Here is a 19092-nt window from a genome sequence, read left to right on the forward strand (position 1 = left end):
GAACAGAGAGCAGAGTTAAGGAGGAGTCCACATGTAGTGAGGAGTAATCGAGGAGGAAGGAGCAGAAAGAAAAGGAGGAGGACAAAACAAAAACAACAGAGTTAACCTGTGAGTGAGGGGGTGGAGCCTCCAGTCAGTACCTGTGCATCGTTGGCGATATCGAAGCCCAGACTGATCAGGCAGGCCTTGAACTCCTCGGCGCCCAGAGTACCAGAGTGGTCCTGAGGTGGGGGCGGAGCCAGGTGAGGAGGCGGGGCCACAGGCCATGCAGCATCATAAGTGGGTGTGTGGGTGTGGGGAGGGGGGGGGGGGACGACAGGAGTGCACCATGCATGGGGAGGGGAGGGGTGCAGAGAGGAGGTGAACAGAGGACATGCAGAGGACACACATAACATTGAGAACACACAGAACATAGAGAACACACGGAACATAGAGAACACACAGAACATAGAGAACACACAGAACATAGAGAACACACGGAGAAGAGAGAACAGAGAACACAGAGAACAGAACAGAGAAGAGAACCCATGGAGAACATATAGAGAACATAGAACATAGAGAACATAGAACAGAGAGAGAACAGAGAGCATGTTGATTAGGTTCCAGCAGTGACCACATGGTGGCAGCAGTAGTGGGCAGGGCATTCAGAGGTTAATGTGCGTGTGCAGGCAGACTACAGTGGAGGTTATTCACATGGTGGAGGACACGTGTGCTCAACAACACACAATACACAGTACGTGTCTCTTTACCTTTTTGTTCAGCAAGCGTCAGAGTGAAAAGTTCATTCATAAAATCACCTTCATTTTTATAACCTAAATAAACCGAGACTAGTTTTATTATCCGTTAATCGACGGTTGTTATCACTGTTGGTCAGCAGATTAAAATATGTTTAGTGTGAACGGCAGCAAGAATATTTCTTATATGTCCGGTTTGTAGAGTACTGACCCTGTCTACAGAGTACAGACCTGGTTTACAGAGTACTGACCCTGTCTATAGATTACTGACCCAGTCTGTAGAGTACAGACCTGGTTTACACAGTGATGACCCGGTCTACAGAGTACTGACCCAGTCTGTAGAGTAATGACCTGGTTTACAGAGTACTGACCCGGTCTACAGGGTACTGACCCTGTCTAACGAGTACTGACCCGGTCTACAGAGTACTGACCCGGTCGAAATGGTTGAAGGAGGCCCGGAACTCGTTCAGCTGTTCCTGGGTGATCCCCTTGGCGTCTCTCGTCAGGATCTGGTTCTCGATTTCATTGATGGTTCGGGCGATGGTGGTGAGGAGCTGCTCCCAGCCCACACGGATGTGCTGCGGACAAGAGAGGACAAGTGAGGACGTTTGAGAACGGGACAGACAGAAAGAGTCTCCAGAGGGATTCAGGATGGTTAGATGGTTACTTTGATCCTATGTGGAGGACCAGGGTGAAGGCTACTGCTCACCTACAGTCACCTGAACCTCTACTTACAGTCACCTGAACCTCCACCTAAACCTACCCACCTAAACCTCCACCTACAATCACCTGAACCTCCACCTGCAGTCACTTGAACTTCCACCTGAACTTCCTCCTCCACCTACAGTCACCTGAACTTCCACCTACAGTCACCTGAACCTCTAGCTGCAGTTCCACCTACAGTCACCTGAACCTGAACTGCAGCTCCTCCCATTGTTACAGTGAGGTGAACGATGGAGCCCTAACTGGTTGCCATGGTTACCTCCATGGTGTAGTTGGTGTGCTTATTGTCGAAGATGAGGGCCTCCTGGATGAGCTGGTGGTCGCCCTCCAGCTGGTCGATCTTTGGCTTGTAGTTGATGATGCTCTTCTCGTACTGGCGGAGGTGCGTCAGCTGATCCTCCAGCGTGCCGTGCATCTCGATAGAGATACGGCCGATTTCCTGTTCAGACACACATACGCAGGGTTTAATGAGAATAACGAGTCAGAGTGGAGAGAGGAGGACGAGATGAGATGATCCAGACATGATCAGAAACCTGTCAGCTCCTCAGACAGATTATATCATATGACACATTTCAACACAATGTACACACCGTCAGGCAGCTCTGATTACTATGCTCAGTTCAAGCCTCATTATTATTATTATTATTATTATTATTATTATTGTTACTCAGGAACAACACGTGTTATTATTATTATTGTTGCTCAGGAACAACACGTCTTATTATTATTATTGTTGCTCAGGAACAACACATATTATTATTATTATTATTATTGTTGTTGCTCAGGAACAACAGATCTTATTATTAATGTTAATGGATTAATGAGAGGAACCATCACAGTGTTACTGCTTCTTATTTCAGGACTGGACTGAGGCGTTGCAGCGCCACCCTGCTGGTCACACTGACCTCCATCTTGTTCTGGATCCAGGGCCCGATGACGTTGGCCTGGTTGGCGAACTGTCTGCGCAGCCGCTCGTTGTTCTGCTGCCGGGCGTGCTCTTCGATCAGAGCCTGGTCTCGCTGAGGCACCAGTTGCCTGACCTGCAGGGGGCAGCAGAGAGGCGGAAACACGGTGAATATTATAACTTTAATTCAGCTTTTTATTCTTCATTTATTAAATAATAAAAACACGGGAAGATCCAACATCTTTATAGTCTTTCTGTCTGGTTTAAAATAATTCGGAATTATTACATGTCCAATCACATGTTTACAGTCTGACTCAGGAGTGTTGGTGTGTTTGTCAGGTGGCACTAGTATCCAGGTGATTAACTTCAGGATCAGCTGGGTGAAGGATGGAGAACCAACAGAACACCTGGAGAGCCAAATGAACACCTGTTACCTTTTCCCATTTGGCGTTGACCTCCTGCGGGTTGATGGAGATGTACGGGTTGCTGCCTGCCATGTTCACGTGGTACGTTTGCACAATTTTGGCGATTTCGTTGTGGATTCCCAGGATGGCCTGCCGCTCTTTGTCTGCCTCTGGCAGCGTGGCCTTGAACTGCTCGTGGGCCGTGCTCAGTCCCTGAGACACAATGAACACACAACACCAAGCAGGGTTCACATGAGGAATGTATTTCCTGTATGTCTGTATGTCGGTCTGTCTGTATGTATGTCTTTCTGTCTCTGTCTGTCTGTCTGGATGGATGGATGAATCCTGCAGGTGACCGAGTCTCTGTTCCCACCTCCACACTCACCTGGATCTCCTCGATGGTGTGGACGATGAAGGTGTCCTGCAGGTCCTCCATAGCGCCCTCCATCCAGTTGTTGAATGGAGCCGCTCTTTTGGCGAACTCCAGGTACAGCTGGTCGATGGTTTCCAGCAGCTTCTCGGTTCTCTGTTTGTATTACAAAAAAAAAACATGAATTCACAGAATTTGATCGACTCAGACTCAAAGACACTTCGATTTCTTCCTGATCCTCCACAGAGAGTTGCACGCTGAGTTCTATTTCTACAAATAAAGATTTAGATCTAATCAAAGCCTGAGAGGAAGATCTCTGTAAATTTGAGAGGGAAACCATTTAAAAACCATTTAAAAACAAAGTGACCGACAGTTCAGTTTGTGTTCACCTGCAGAGCCTCGCTGCGTTTCTGGGTCAGAGCTCCCAGTGCATCCCACTGGTCACAGATCTGCTGGCAGCGAGCGTTCACACTGGGAGAGTCGTAGTAGTCCAGCTCACTGAGAACACAAACATTCATGTTATTATCAAGTTATCATCCTCATCATATATTTAACTTTATAAACTAACTTGACCACCTAGTTTTGACTTTATAAACTAACCTGACCACCTGGTTTTGACTTTATAAACTAACCTGACCACCTGGTTTCAACTTTATAAACTAACCTGACGGCCTGGTTTTATCTTTATAAACTAACCTGATCACCTGTTTTTCACAATATAAACTAACCTGACGGCCTGGTTTTAACTTTATAAACTCACCTGACGGCTTGGTTTTATCTTTATAAACTAACCTGACCACCGGGTTTTAACTTATAAACTAATCTGACCACCTGGTTTTCAGAAGCTAGTCACACTTTAACGATGTAAATCGTGACACTGACACCGTGCCCTCTAGTGGACTGATGGGTGTATTGCATGCTCAGTCTTTCCTCCTGGATTTGAACCAATCAAAAACTTCCTGGTGAACGGTAACCATCAGTGTGACGAACATGGAGCGTGAGGATCAATAACCTTCATCAGAAGTTCTCCAGGTTTCGTCTCTGAATCAACATCAGTACCTGACTTCCACACGTTGTGACCACGTGCACCTGAAATTCTCGCACTGATCTACAGAAAAAGATTGTTTTATCGGTCTTGTACTTTAACTCCTGTGCGATGGCAGCGATCTGCTCCACGCGGTCCTGGTGAGCAGCCAGGTCGCTCTCGAAGGCCTCATGTTTCTTCAGCAGGGCTTTGATCTCTGACAGAGAGGCCGTCTCGTAGTCCCGCTGCTGCAGCATGTCCTCCTTACCTACATGGGGCGCCACATAAATGAGACATATTTTAAACGGGCTGGAGTTTCCAGTTTACTGAGCTCATGTTGGATGGTAGTTCAACAGTAGTTTGTCGGGTCGGTACCGTCAGTCCAGGCTTCATGAATAGCTGCTTTCTGCCGGAACTTCTCTGCCAGGTGGTCGAGTCTCTCCAGCCGGCGAATCTCGTTGAGGAGCCACTCTTCGTAGCCCTTCTCCGCTCCCTCCAGATTCCCCCATGCATTGTTGATGTCCTGCAGGAGGAAGAGAACCAGACCGATAGAGTCCGAGTTGAAGCTCCGGGGCTTTATCATCTCATGTTTTACTTTACATGATGTGACTGTTCTCCAGTAGGACTCAAACATCGGAATCTTTTTCACTGAACATCTGATTGGATTTTATTTTTCTCTTCATGCATCAGATCTTTTGTTAGTCATTGTTCTGAGTGTTTGGGACTTTATCAGATTTTATTGGATTTTCACCAAAAGATTCAGAATACTAAAATCAGAGTGAAACCAGCTGGTTGTATTTAACAGCACTGTCTGCAGTATGATGTCTGCTGAGCTCACTGACGCTCAGATAAGAGCTGTAGTTTCAAAGAACCGTTCTGCATGTGCTCCACTTCTGGTATGATTCATGGATTTAATATTTGGTGCAGAAGAAAGTAAAGAAATCGCTTCGTCAGCTCTTCGTCGTTTCCTCTGTACAGATGTAAACGATCATCACGGCCGACACAGAAGTCTAAACTGTTCTGGAAGGGTTCTGACGAACGGCCGTGACCTACCGACACCATCTTCCCCTCGGAGGGCATAAAGGCAGGCCGGTTGCTGAGCCTCAGTTTGGTCTGCAGTGTGTTGAAGTTGATCTCCAGCTGACACTTCTCCTGGACTTTGGGCGGCTTGTGGAGCCGACGGTAATCTCTAAAGTCCTCCAGTTTCTGCTGCATGGCCTGCATGGTGTTCTCCGGCAGCCGGTTCTCCAGCCAGGGGATGGTGCGACGGATCCACTCCAGCAGCTGCGGTGTGTGTGTGTGTGTGTGTGTGTGTGTGTGTGTGTGTGTGTGTGTGTGTGTGTGTGTGTGTGTGTGTGTGTGTGTGTGTGTGTGTGTGTGTGTGTGTGTGTTAAAAAGAGAATAAGAGGGAGGACGGGAGGAGAACAGGGAGGTGGAGATGAGGAGGGAGGATGGTAGGACGGCCATGCAGAATGAGGAGCAGTGGATGTGATTCATGTTTGAGAGAAGAACAGTTTGAGATCATCGGTTAGTTTACTTTTTACACAGACAGAAATCTAAAAACATTCTTGTTCGTTTCATCAGGGTTTTTTTTAAAGTTCTATCCCATGTACAACCAGCCGTTCTTTCATTAACGCACCACAAACTTTCTAACATCAGCTGACTGTGTGATATTTAAAGATTCCTAAAGCTATTTAATAATATTTAAAGATATTTAATGATATTTAAAGATACTTAAAGATATTTAATGACAATTAAAGGTATATAAAGATATTTAATGATATTTACAAAAAATTAATGCTATTTCAGAGTTTTTACAGATTTAACCCAAAAATCTGTAAAAGACCGTTCTGATAGTAAAGTCAGATGTCTGAGCCTACAACAGCTTCCTGAACGCACCTTTTCATCTCAGTCCTGTTTACAATAATATATGAAACATGAGGGAAGCAGCCCGGATCTGTCGGAAAGTTCAAATAAACCTGAGCTAATGGTAACTGTTTTACCCACACTGAGCACAAACACCCCAGGGGAGGGGGAGCAGTGGGAAGGGCTTAAAGGGGGAGGGGGGCAGAGGAGGTGCAGGGCAATGGTAGGAAAAGGTGTGGGGGGGTGCTCACATCACTGGCCAGCTTCTCATAGTCCTCCATCAGCTGCTCGTTCTCCTGGTTCACTGCCAGCACCTTACAGATCCTGTTGGCCGCTGTCTCTGCCTGCCAGATGAGGTTGAGGGAGAAACATAGTCAGACTCGCAGCACGGTCACAGCCTCCGTGTTCCTACGCTCATCAGTGCAGAGAGATCAGGTCCAAAGCTCCATGAAGTTATCGTTGTTAAAATTATTATCATTACTATAATTATTACTGTTATAGGCTCTCACTGATGATTAAGGGATGTTTTCTGGAGTGATGTCTGAACTCTGTGTTGTCCTGACATCAATAATCTAAGAGCTACCTGTGGTCAGTGTACCTGTGACCAGTGTACCTTTGGTCAGGTGTCAGTGTACCTAAATTACAGTTACGTTACATGAACAGACTTGAAGCTGGTTCAAACTAATCCGAACTCTAACTAATCCGAATCCTAACCATAGCTAATCCTAACCCTAAATAATTCTAATCCTAACCCTAAATAATCCTGCTCAGACCCGGACCGATCATTGTTCATGTTCACACATCACCGTTCTTCAGTGACATCACACTATGTGATGTGTCAGAGTCGACTTGAATTCATGAAGTCTGATATATAAATATTTAAACTAGCCTTCATATAATATTTGATTCAAGCACTTAAAGATGAAATAACTTCCTATTTGACTTCTCTGTGGCTGCAGAAACAAGCAGTGACTTCACTTCCCATTTCCCATCCAGAAAATACAGCTCATGAGCATTCTTTTCTCTTTTGGCTCTGTTTTGGTCTCCACCAGCTGCTGACAGTTTACCTGAGAAGATTCATCTTTTTATTTCTCACCTTCTGTTTGCCTGAGAACGCGTGGTAGTAACACGACACATACGTCATGATGGCCTTCTCATCGGGCCTCAAGGTGCTAATGATGTCTGAACAGAGGACAGGATAGGACAGGCCAGAGGACAGGAGAGGACAAGAAAGAGGACAGGAGAGAGAACAAGGGAGAGGGCAGGAGGGAGGACAAGAGAGATGACAGGAGAGACGATAAGAGAGCAGTCAAGAGAGAGGACAAGAGAGAGGACAGGAGATAGATCAGGGGAGAGGACAGAAGAGAGATCAGGAGAGAGACATGCACAAGAGTATAAGTTTGCAGAGACAAAAGGACTGCAGGGGGCGCAATCACAAGTCATCTCCAGTCTACCTACAGTCCGTCTTCAGTCTGAGATCAGATTCATCTTCAGGCAGGAGGTGAGAGCAGGTAGAGGTATATAGATATATAGTTATATAGATATATACTTGCATATATATAGTATAAACTATATAAAAAGTGTTTCTCTGATATGAATTTTCTACTTGCCAACAGCCTCGTAAACTTTCTAATTTTGCATTCTGACATGAAACTCGTTGACATAAAGAAGCCACCGTAGGTCGTCCCTTAGTCAGACTCGTCCCAAGGAGGCAGAGCTTGCCGCTCTCCGCTTATGAACACAGCTGTGGTAAAACTACATCTGCTGGCCTGTCAAATGACCCTGCTCCTCCTTACCACGACACGGAGGAGGAGCCACACACAGGGGGAGGAGCGACACAGAGGAGGAAGCGACCCTCAGCTGAACATAGCAGTCTGTTTATACTGCTCCACCTCCACCTGTGACTACACTCAGTCATCTTTATCATCGTCATCATTATCATCAGATGAAGCTGGTGTTCCTCCCACTCAGCACTACACTGAACTGGAGACACACTTGTTATCGTCACCTGTCTGAACAGAGTTTCCCATCATGCATTTGGTGATGTGAACCATGCGGAAAGAAAAGGAGAGTGACCCCTGCAGGGGGCGCCGCTGTGCACTGCAGAGAGAGGAGGCTGTTAGGAGAAACACATGGAGGTAAAACCATGGGAGAGGAGGAGGAGGAGGAGGAGGAAGAGGAAGGACAAGGAGGAAGAGGAAGAGGAAGGAGACGCTGCATCCAGGATACCTTCTGGGCGCCTGAGAAGGCGTGGTAGAAGCTAGAGACGTAGGTCATGATGGCTTTCTCATCCGGACGGGCGGTGCCCACAATGTCTGTGGGAGAGAAGAGGTCGGATGGATGGTGGAGGGTGGAGTTTGGAGGTGGAGGAGGGTGGAAGTGGAGGGTGGAAGTTTTTAAACAGAAAACAGTTCAATGGAAAAAAAAATTGAGCTCATCACATAAATAATATTTATGAAGCGCTAATGTGTACTAGTAGACTAGTAATGTGGGTGGTGTAATGTAGGTAGTGTAATGTAGGTTGTGTAATGTAGGTGGTGTAATGTGGGTGGTGGAATATGGGTGGTGGAATGTGGGTGGTGGAATGTAGATGGTGAAATGTAGCACCCGAGTGCTGCAGATGTGAACATGTGAGATTACTTCAGTTGCAGGTGAGTAATGTGTAAAAGGAGTTTGATGATCACTCCACCTCTGCACATCTGGTTAACCGCTGGGTGTAGCTTTCAAGCTGCAGGGGGGTGCAGACTTTCACCTGCAGAGCTGCAGGGTGGTGCAGACTGACTGAGAATATTGTGGTCTGTAAACAGGAGGAAGGTTTCCCTCCTCATCATCACCTCACTGTTGGACTCTGCTCACCTTCTGCGTCCAACATCTTGGGGATGTCCAGGTACTTCTCGGCTACATCGAAGGCGGTGTTCAGGTTGGTCATCGGGTCGTCCTGTCAACAGAACCAGCAGACCGTCAAGTTCTACAGCTTCTGAGGAATAAATGGTTCTGAAGGAAGAGTTATAACTGCTTTAGACACAGCGAGGCTAGCTGTCTCCCCCCGTTTCCAGTGTTTATGCTAAGCTAACGAACTGCAAAAAAAGAAATCAGTGCGTTCCCAAAATGTGAAATTATTTCTCAAACAGCTGGAAACCAGACGAAGGAGCTGAGAGGACTTATGATGTTTAGAATTAAAACTCCTGTTTGTGAAGAAGTCTACAGATAGTTTCTTAACTTATATTTCTCATTAACTGTTTGTAACCAAACACACGACTCTGCTACTCATACAAGAAACAGGTACAATCAGTGACAGAAGGTTTAAAGTCTGAGGATTTCATCCATCAGAAGGAAACATCCACTTAAGAAGAACACTTTATTTAATCAGAAGGTTTGATCTTCGTCTCCTCATGCACTGATTTGATTTAAAATAAAGTGACTCCCATCTGTGTGTGTTTGGTTCCACGTGGACCAACACAACTCACATCTTGTGATGAAGGTGCTGGAGAGGCTGGTCTTGGCACACCTCAGGCCGCTGGTGAAATCTTCACTGGACCCGCTGCAATTTGCGTACCGCCCTCATGTGGGAGTGGACGATGCCATCATCTACCTGCTGCAACGAGCTCAGTCTCACCTGGATGGAACCGGTGACTCTGTGAGAATCACTTTGTTTGATTTCTCCAGTGCATTCAACACCATCCAACCACTGCTGCTGAGCGAGAAGCTGCAGGTGGTGGGGCTGGACACGTCTCCTGGATCACTGAATACCTGACAGGCAGACCACAGTTTGTCCGTCTGGGCAGTGTGCTGTCTGATACGGTGGTCAGTGGTATTGGAGCTCCTCAGGGAACTCTTCTGTCCCCCTTCCTGTTCACCTTATACACAACTGACCTCCAGTACAACTCAGAGTCCTGCCATCTGCAGAAGTTCTCTGATGACTCTGCAGTGGTAGGGTGTATGAGGGATGGACGGGAGGATGAGTACAGGGCAGTAGTGGAGGACTTTGTGGAGTGGGCGGGAAGAAATCACCTGCTCCTGAACGTGGCCAAGACCAGAGAGATGGTGGTCGACTTCAGGAGGAAGACGACGGCTCCACAACCGCTGAGAGTTCTGGGAGAGGAGGTGGACATGGTTGAGGAGTACAAGTACCTCGGTGTGTCCATCGACAACAGACTGAACTGGAAGACCAACATCAACGCTGTCTACAAGAAGGTGATGAGTCGACTCTTTTTCTTGAGGAAACTTCGATACTTCAATGTGTGCAGCAAGATGTTGGAGATGTTCTACCAGTCTGTTGTGGCCAGTGCATTGTACTTCGCTGTGGTCTGCTGGGGGAGCAGCATTGGAGCCGGTGACACCAACAGACTTAACAAACTGGTTAAGAAGGCCGGCTCCATCATCGGCTACAAACTGGACAGCCTGGAAAAGGTGGTGGAGAGGACGCTGAACAAACTATTATCCATATTGGATAATCCTGACCATCCTCTCCACCACCTTCTGCAGGGACAGCGGAGCACTTTCTCCAAAAGATTTCTCCAGCTCCGCTGTCACAAGGACAGATACAGGAGATCATTACTACCCACTGCAATAAGACTGTACAATAACTCACCTCTGGCAAAATCCATCACATAACAATAACACTGTTGACTGTGTTTCTTGGTTGTTTGTATAATATATTATATATATATATATATATATATATATATATATATATATATATATATATATTATATTATATATATTATATATAATATATATAGATATATACTGTACTGTATATACTGTGCATTTTATATTTAATATTTTTTACTGCTATTTTATTGCTTTTCTATTATTGCTTCTGTATGCTGCTGTAGCGAAAAAAAAATTCCCCTCGGGGATTAATAAAGTAACTCACCTTGCGGAGTTTTCCGTAGTCGATGAGCTCCGGACGGTGTCGATGAATGAGAGCACAGAAACCCAAGCCATCCTTCCAGCTGTGAGAAAGAGGAGAGACCTTCTGGTTCAGGAGGTGGAACGTGGCGAGAAGATGGAAATAAAAAGAATCAGACTTCAATCTTTAAAGGACCCCAGCCTCACCTGATGTGGAAGTTCTGGATGTTGACGTTCTTGTAGGGGGCAGTCTTCCTCTGGCACCACAGCAGAAGACCTTCTTTAGCGGATGTCTCTGTAGGTGGAGAGGACAGATCAGGTGGAGGTGGACTAACTGTCAGGTGGAGGTGGACTAACTGTCAGATTGAATAACTATCAGGTGGAGGTGGACTAACTGTCAGGTTGACTAACTGTCGGGTGGAGGTGGACTAACTGTCAGGTTGAATAACTATCAGGTGGAGATGGACTAACTGTCAGGTTGACTAACTGTCGGGTGGAGGTGGACTAACTGTCAGATGGAGGAGGACTACCTGTCAGGTGGAGGTGGACTAACTGTGAGGTTGAATAACTATCAGGTGGAGGTGGACTAACTGTCAGGTTGACTAATTGTCGGGTAGAGGTGGACTAACTGTCAGGTGGAGGAGGACTAGCTGTCAGGTGGAGGTGGACTACCTGTCAGGTGGAGGTGGACTATCAGAGCCACCACAAATCACAGCTGATCACGGCTGACATTTAAATTGGATTTTACTGTAAGTGCATTAAGAACGTTCACCGTGGAACCGGACCGGGTCGCACACGGGTCACCTACACACACACACACACACACACACACACACACACACACACACACACACACACACACACACACACACACACACACACACACACACACACACACACACACACACACACACACACACAGAGAGACACAGAGAGCCAGCCACACACACACACGCACACACTACCTTCCACAGAGATGTCCTGGATGGCGAAGCGGAGGATGATGGTCCAGATCATTCCCAGTGTCATCTTGGCATTGCCATCGACGATCTCTGAGGAGAGAATCAAGATCAACATCATCAGGTTTCTTTCAGGAGATGACATCATCAGTGTGTCAGGTGACGTGGTCTCACCTTTCATGTACTGATGTAAACTTCCTGCAGACATTCACCTTCCCTGAATCTTCCTCAACAGCTGGACATTTGTCTTTTTTGACTATGAAATGGATCACCATGAAACGTGCTCCAACATTCAGATTAATACTGCAGAAGTCCTCTGGTTTGAAACCTTTTTATATCTACAACATTTAATTTCACAGGACTTAATATCAGGATCACACTTCATGAATTCAAACAGATATTCACTGATTTATTCCAGTAAGTCTGAATATGAAGGTCAGGAACGATGAACGACATGACATCCCGACCAGAAGTTTAACGTGTCAAGAGTTTTTTTGTTTTAACCGCCTGCTCTGACGTACCCTACCACGTGTTCCTGGACGTCGACCAATAGGGCGACAGTCCACCAAACATATAGCCTCTGTAGCTGTGATTGACAGGTTCTCGACCCTCCTCCCCAACTACGCAGGAACTCTCAGATATATTGTGTAGTCTGATCTTTACGTTTAATGATAATTCGCAAATGTTAGCATGCTAACATGCTATCCATTATCTATACCCGCTTTATCCTGAACAGGGTCACGGGGGGCTGGAGTCTATCCCACCTCACTTAGGGCAAAGGCAGGGTACACCCTGGACAGGTTGCCAGTCTATCACAGGGCCACATAGAGACAGACGGAAACAAAGATCATTTACACTCTTATTCACACCTAAGGGCAATTTCTAGAACCACCAATTAACCTGAGGTGCATGTTTTTGGATGGTGGGAGGAAGCCGGGGCACCCGGAGAGGGCCCACGCAGGCACAGGGAGAACATGCAAACTCCGCGTGGAAAAGGCCAGGCCCAGATTCGAACCCGGAACCTTTTTGCTGTGCGGCGACCATGCTAACCACTGCACCACTGTGCCCCCATGCTAACATGCTAAACTAAGATAAATCATATCTGCTAAACGTACGCATATTAGCATTGTCCCTGTGAGCACCTTAGCATGCTTAAGCTTTAGCTCAAAGCACAGCTGAGGCTAATGACAGAGCTGCTCGTCAAGTCCAGCTTTTGACACAAAGTGGGACAGAACTCAGCAGGTCACAGCGCCAGCACGTCTTCGCTTTACTCTTCAGTGTACCAGAACTCTTTATAGGCACCATTATTCATTAACAAACTACGTTACACAGGGAATCAGATAATACAGCCTGTTCACAGTCTCTAATGGAAAAGCAACTTCCTGGATCTGTTTCAAATTAAAAGCCTTCTAGTGTTTCATCCACATTGTACGACACATTATGGAGATGAATCAGTTCAACTCATTTAAACATGTTCTGTTATATTTCAAAGCCGTGAGGAGCAACGTATTCATGAATGAAACATGATGACCTAATCATCAGAGTGTGTCTGTGTGTGTGGTTGATAATGAGACTCCTGCCCTCAGGTCGCCTTGTTTGCCGGTGGTCGGTAATCTTTTGTTTCTCCCTTTAATCCAATCAGAGTCAATGAGAGCCAATCAGTCTGTTCGATGTCTGTAGATGTCAGCAGATTTCAGTAGATGTCTGCAGATGTCTGCAGATGTCAGTTGATGTAGATGTCTGGAGATGTCAGTAGATATCAGTAGATGTCTGTATATAATTAAGCAATATTACACTGGAGGGTGTGGTTTAATGTGATTATTGGCACTACAGGGATGCTAATCATCAGAGTGTGTTGTTGATAATGAGACTCCTGTCCTCAGGTCGCCTTGTTTGCCGGCCTTCGGTAATCTTTTGTTTCTCCCTTTAATCCAATCAGAGTCAGAGCGCAGCAGCTCAGCTGTCTGTCAGTCAGATGTCGGTAGATGTCTGTAGCTGTCAGTAGATAATTAAGCAATATTACACTCAAGGATGTGGTTTAACATGATTATTGACACGACAGTGATGCTTACAGACCGTGTCACTGCCGTGCCAATAATAAAATATCTGAATAAAATATCTCATCAAAATGTATTCGTATTGTGGGGCAATTCACTTTCAAAATAAAAAAACTAGTGTGATCGCCATTTCCATGGCAACACATCTGTTGGTATGACTACCAACGGGAAAACAATCAGTCATGTCAGTAGGAGCGAATGTAATGTATGTAATGTTTACCACTCCAGGAAGTAGTCTGACCCTTAGCATCGACCTTAGCAAAAGAGAGGATTTCTATTCCGTTTTATTGCTTTCTAGAGATTGTTTCTCAAACTGAATAAATACAGCACATAGAAACACTAAACTGCTTAGCTAGCTCAGTCTGTTTGTAACCAAGATATCTGATGAAAAAATATATCGATGGACTCATAGTTTTAAGATTTTGATTTCTTTTTAAGATGTGTCGTGTTAGACATAACCAGTCAAGCACCGGCTTGATGACTGTGACCGCACAGTCATCATTAAGGCATGTTGCACAGCTTGTGATGCAGCTCATGATGCAGCTTGTGATGCGTGATGTAACAGACGATCAGTAACAGCTGATTGAAATTCACACGATTGATACTCGACCCACTTCAGAAAAGAGGAAGAGCACAACAACACCGCTAGGATTTTAAGTGCGCGACTATCCGTGGTGTTGCGGTACGGGAGCTTGGGGCGACCAGAAAGGACCAAAAGAGACCCGATTTCACCAAATGGGTCACATTTAATAGACCTATAATAAGTAAAAACAACATTATATTGCATATGATATGAAATTCAATTCCAATTACATATTCCCATTGAGAAGGTGGAGTGATATGTCTAGTGATGAGCAAGGTGTGCTTTTATGGTGGTTTGAGCGCGTTCAAGATGTGCAGTTGACCAATCAGATTGCTGGGTCGAAATTACTTGTTATATACTCTACAGATAAATCATATCATAAGCATATGTGCTAAACATAAGCATGTTAGCATTGTCCCTGTGAAGATCTTAGCATGCTTAGCATTTACAACACATGCAGATAGGAGCTGAGATTATCTCTAATGAACACCACTGATCCACCTGGGGGAGGAGCTCAAATCCCTTTAAGTCCATTGGAAACTGCCCCCTCCTCCCTCCCCAACAACAGACCCCCTGATGAGCGGAGGAGAGGCGGGCCCTCGACTTGTCCCTCCACAGTTAGCAGGCAACAGGACCAGGAGGGGATTCAGCCGGCTAATCTGTCTGGAATGTTGGTCTGGTTTATGAGTCTTTCTACCGAACTGCAAAAAAAAAAATAACTCCACTTTACAAAAGAATTTCTGTCCTCTGAGATTCAAACGTCTGAGTGTAGGAAAGTGTAGTTTAGGAAAGTGTAGTGAAGTGAAGTGAAGTGAAGTGAGTGGAGTGTAGTGAGTGCAGTGTAGTGTAAGTGTAGTGAGTGTAAGTAGTGTAGTATAGTGTAGTGTAGTGTAGTGAGTGCAATGTAGTGCATGTAGTGTAGTGAGTGTAATGTAGTGAGTGTAATGATTGTAGTGTAGTGAGTGTCGTGTAGCGAGTGCAGCGTAGTGAGGGAAAGTCTGTGACAGGTCGCTGTACGATGACATTACCCACCTTCTGCTCCAATAGAAATCAGCTTCACTCCTTTGCTGGCGATGAAGTCGAGCGCTTTGTTGACGTTGGAGATCTTGTGGACTCTCATCTTCCCTCTCTCTGGTTTGGCCAAGCGTTCGCCTGCAGACAAAAACTCACTCAGTGCGTCTCTACCTATTAAATATATCCACAACACATCAAATAATTTCTACTTAAATGTGTCTCATAAGTCATCACAGAAGATGGAGACTTTTATTTTCACTAATCTTCTCACTGACCAGTCAGAGAGACATGAACATGTGGAACTATTCCTTTAAGGAGGATCCTGTTTTATCCAGGTAATCCTGCTCAGTAAACTCACCTGAGATCACCTCCAGTAGCAGCATGAGCTTCAGGCCGTCCCGGAAGTCCTCCTCGATGTTCTCGATCTGCGTGCCGGCCTTCCTCAGGTGAGAGTTACACCAGGCTGTGAACGTCTGGAGGCGAAGACACAAACCGTCAGTCAGGAGGCTCGACATGAAGAAAAGCCGAGTCTCATGGGAGTGTTTGTAGTTTGTAGGTATTCAGTGATAAAGCCTGATGGAGGCACCAGATCAACAGTCAGAGCATCATCAGAGTGAGCAGGGTTAATCATTCATGAACGCCTGTATAAAGGCCGCGCCGGAGGATAATAACTAATAGCTACTAACTAATACCAATAACTATTAACTAGACCAACTACCAACTAATAATAATAACTACAAACTCCTAATACTAACTACCAACAACTACTAATACCAACTACTAGGGCTAACAGTAACTACCAACTACTAGTACTAACAACAACTAATACTAACTATTAATACGAAGTACTAACCACTAATACGAACAACAAATACTAACTACCAATGCCAACTACTAATACTAACTACAAATACTAACTATTAGGACAAACAGTAACTACCAACTACTAATATTAACTACCAGCTACTACCTCCACCCCACCTTCTACTTCCACCTCCTCCACCATCTATCTCCACCTCCTCCTCCACCGCTGCTGGCTCTCTAACAGAGAACATGTGGAGCTGGATATGAGCTGCCCAACAGTAGCTGGCATGAGGAGTGGACCCGCCATGCACCCTGCTGTGAATGCTTTTTTACAAGCTCCTGGGTTAATTAGAGCCAGGCCCAACATCAGGAGCCATGTTTGCAGGAGGAGTGGCAGGAGGAGTGACAGGAGGAGCTGCAGGAGGAGCGGCAGGAACCGAGCCAGGCCTCATGAAAGACTCAGTGTCTCTCTCCACTGCTGCAGAACAAAAAACACTTAAAAGAGATGCTCATGATGACATCACTCTGAGGTTTCCACAACCAGCAATAAAGTGATGTGGGGAGGAGCTGGGCCTTTTTGTTGGTGTGTGGTGGCGTTGGAGCCAATGAGAGAGCAGAAGGGGACTCAGTGGACGCTGTCGGAGAGGTGAAGGAAGAGTACAGATTATATGGTGCTCTATCTCCTGACAGAGGCCCCAGGCTATGTTGTCTCCATACTTCAGCCCTTCAGGTGTTCTCACAGGCAGATTACTGCAGCCTCTCAGAGGGCCGGCTGACTCAGAGCAGCGTTACTCCAACCAGCCAGCAGGAGTCTGTAACACGCCTTTTAGTGTAATATTCAAACAGCTAAGAACAACAATCGCTAACAGATGGAAGCTAACAGCTAAGAACAACAACAGCTAACAGATGGAAGCTAACAGCTAACAACAGCTAACAGGTGGAAGCTAACAGTTAAAACAACAACAGCTTACAAATGAAAGCTAACCACTTACAACAACCACAGCTAACAGATGGAAGCTAACAGCTAACCGATGGAAGCTAACAGCTAACAACAGCTAACAGATGGAAGCTACTTTAGCCCCTAAAAGTGGGCTCTATTCACATCAGTGAAGTGAAGCTGCTACAGCCATCTCCTCAAACACACCAGACTCCTCTAATAAAAACATAATTTTACCTGACAGATCCCTGGAGTCCTCCACTGCCTCCTTCAGTAACTTTGTTTGTGCCGTTGGTGTTTGAAAAATATCCAAACAAACAAACACCACAACGACCAGTGTTCTGTCAGGTAAAACGACTGTTTTTAATCAAAGGAGTCTGGTGGCTTTGAGGACAACATGTATGACTGCAGATGGATGCATGCAGCTCTGTGGCGTGTGATGCTTCCGTGTGTCATGTATGTGCGATGAATGTCAGTGAGCTGTTAACATGTCTGCTGCTGGAGACCAGAACTGTTCTCGTCTGTCTGGTTGAACAACCCGTCGTGTAGCAGAGTGAGAGTCTGTGGGAGGAAGTGGAGGCACGTAAACCTCCCCCCTCCGTTCTCTGCTGTCAGACTCCCAGAACTGAGGCGGGCTGTAAAAACAACGGGGGTCCGGAGGAGGAAGAATCTGCTCCGCATCAAATTTGGGGAAAGTTCCCAGTCAGCATCATTACATGCGACTGTTTTCCCACAACGATCTCAGCTCCAGCTCACAGACTGCAGCACCAGAGGCTCATTAGTCTGTTCACTGCACACAAAACAAGAGGAACCAGCAGACAGACAGAAAGACACTCTACTGTCTGCAGCGAGCTTTACGTAGCTCAATGTAGATTCATTCAGCTTCACGTAGCTCCACGCAGCTCCACCTTCAAGTAGCACACAGCGTAGTAAATAAGGAGCCTGACATAAACTGTCAGTCTTCACTCAGTGAATCCTCGCAGGTGTAAACCTCAGCTTCACTTTGAAACTATTGGAGCAGCCCGTGACCAATCAGCTTGAAGTATTGCTGCCATTGGCACGTGGCCACTCCCTGATTGGTGAGGAGACCTTCATGTTAACATGAACTAGCATAAAATAACAATATATTAACTTCAGATTCAACAAAAACTTGGAGTGTGATTTGAACTGTGAACATTTACAGTACTTCCTGTTCAGTTCAGTGACACAAAACTGTAACATTAAAAAGAGCCGTTTCTGCTGACAGTGAAACTTTCTCACCTTCCTCTCTGCCTTAACACCCCCCTCCCCTTCCTCCTCCCACTCCATTAATCAGCCTCAAAAAGGAAAATATTTCCTGCTCCTCTGCCAGCACCATATTAGTACAATCCTTCGAGTGAAGCCGTCCAGCTCCAGAGAGCCGAGCAGTTCAGGAGAGGACGAGTAGATGAGCAGGCAGACGTCACGCAGGAAGGAGCTTTCAACAATGCACATCGGAGTCCCTGTGAAACTCACAAAACAGCCACATACAGCATATTAGCATATTCAGCACAAATAAAAAACTGGAGAAAGGAGAGGAAACGGGCCTCTGTGCATGTGAGAGGAGAACTGGTGAGACGGGAACCGGTCCAGCAGAGTTCTGCTGCCTTCAGCTCAGCAGGAGAAAAGTCAAACGTCTGGATGCTCTGCAGGCTGCAGCAAAGAGGCTCCGCTCATCTGGTACACAGATAGACTCCAGAACATCAAACCCACCTTGGCAAATGGGCCAGACAGAACCAGACAGAATTGCCGGACAGAACCAGTCAGAACCGCAGGAGGACAGAGGAACGACGATGTGCAGACATCACATTCAAACTATCAAACACTGAACATCATCTAGG

The 19092-nt window shown here is 46.0% G+C and overlaps 1 protein-coding gene across 8 annotated transcripts in view; it reads right to left on the reverse strand.

The window, feature by feature from the left end:
* The window catches only part of actn1 (actinin, alpha 1), a 32404-nt gene that overhangs the window by 1384 nt on the left and 11928 nt on the right, over positions 1–19092 (reverse strand). For 2 of the 8 annotated variants that reach the window (XM_069717662.1, XM_069717660.1), the window contains exons 2-19: positions 15851–15965; positions 15511–15630; positions 11845–11931; positions 11087–11174; positions 10905–10983; positions 8882–8963; positions 7122–7207; positions 6277–6369; positions 5213–5443; positions 4535–4682; positions 4277–4427; positions 3525–3633; positions 3151–3291; positions 2796–2978; positions 2363–2497; positions 1717–1896; positions 1166–1312; positions 141–221 (exon numbers count right to left, since the gene is read on the reverse strand). In XM_069717662.1, the coding sequence (XP_069573763.1) occupies positions 141–221; positions 1166–1312; positions 1717–1896; positions 2363–2497; positions 2796–2978; positions 3151–3291; positions 3525–3633; positions 4277–4427; positions 4535–4682; positions 5213–5443; positions 6277–6369; positions 7122–7207; positions 8882–8963; positions 10905–10983; positions 11087–11174; positions 11845–11931; positions 15511–15630; positions 15851–15965 (2256 nt within the window). Of the gene's footprint in view, positions 1–106; positions 222–1165; positions 1313–1716; positions 1897–2362; positions 2498–2795; positions 2979–3150; positions 3292–3524; positions 3634–4276; positions 4428–4534; positions 4683–5212; positions 5444–6276; positions 6370–7121; positions 7208–8254; positions 8341–8881; positions 8964–10904; positions 10984–11086; positions 11175–11844; positions 11932–15510; positions 15631–15850; positions 15966–17470; positions 17682–19092 lie in introns of those variants that run through there. The other 6 variants (XM_069717663.1, XM_069717661.1, XM_069717666.1 and 3 more) reach the window with 5 other exon arrangements.

This window comes from Brachyistius frenatus, unplaced genomic scaffold (assembly GCF_029030835.1).
Source record: "Brachyistius frenatus isolate BFR_SWC_R1_liver_20210118 unplaced genomic scaffold, ASM2903083v1 Contig_178, whole genome shotgun sequence".
In the NCBI taxonomy this organism is placed as follows: Eukaryota; Metazoa; Chordata; class Actinopteri; family Embiotocidae; genus Brachyistius; species Brachyistius frenatus.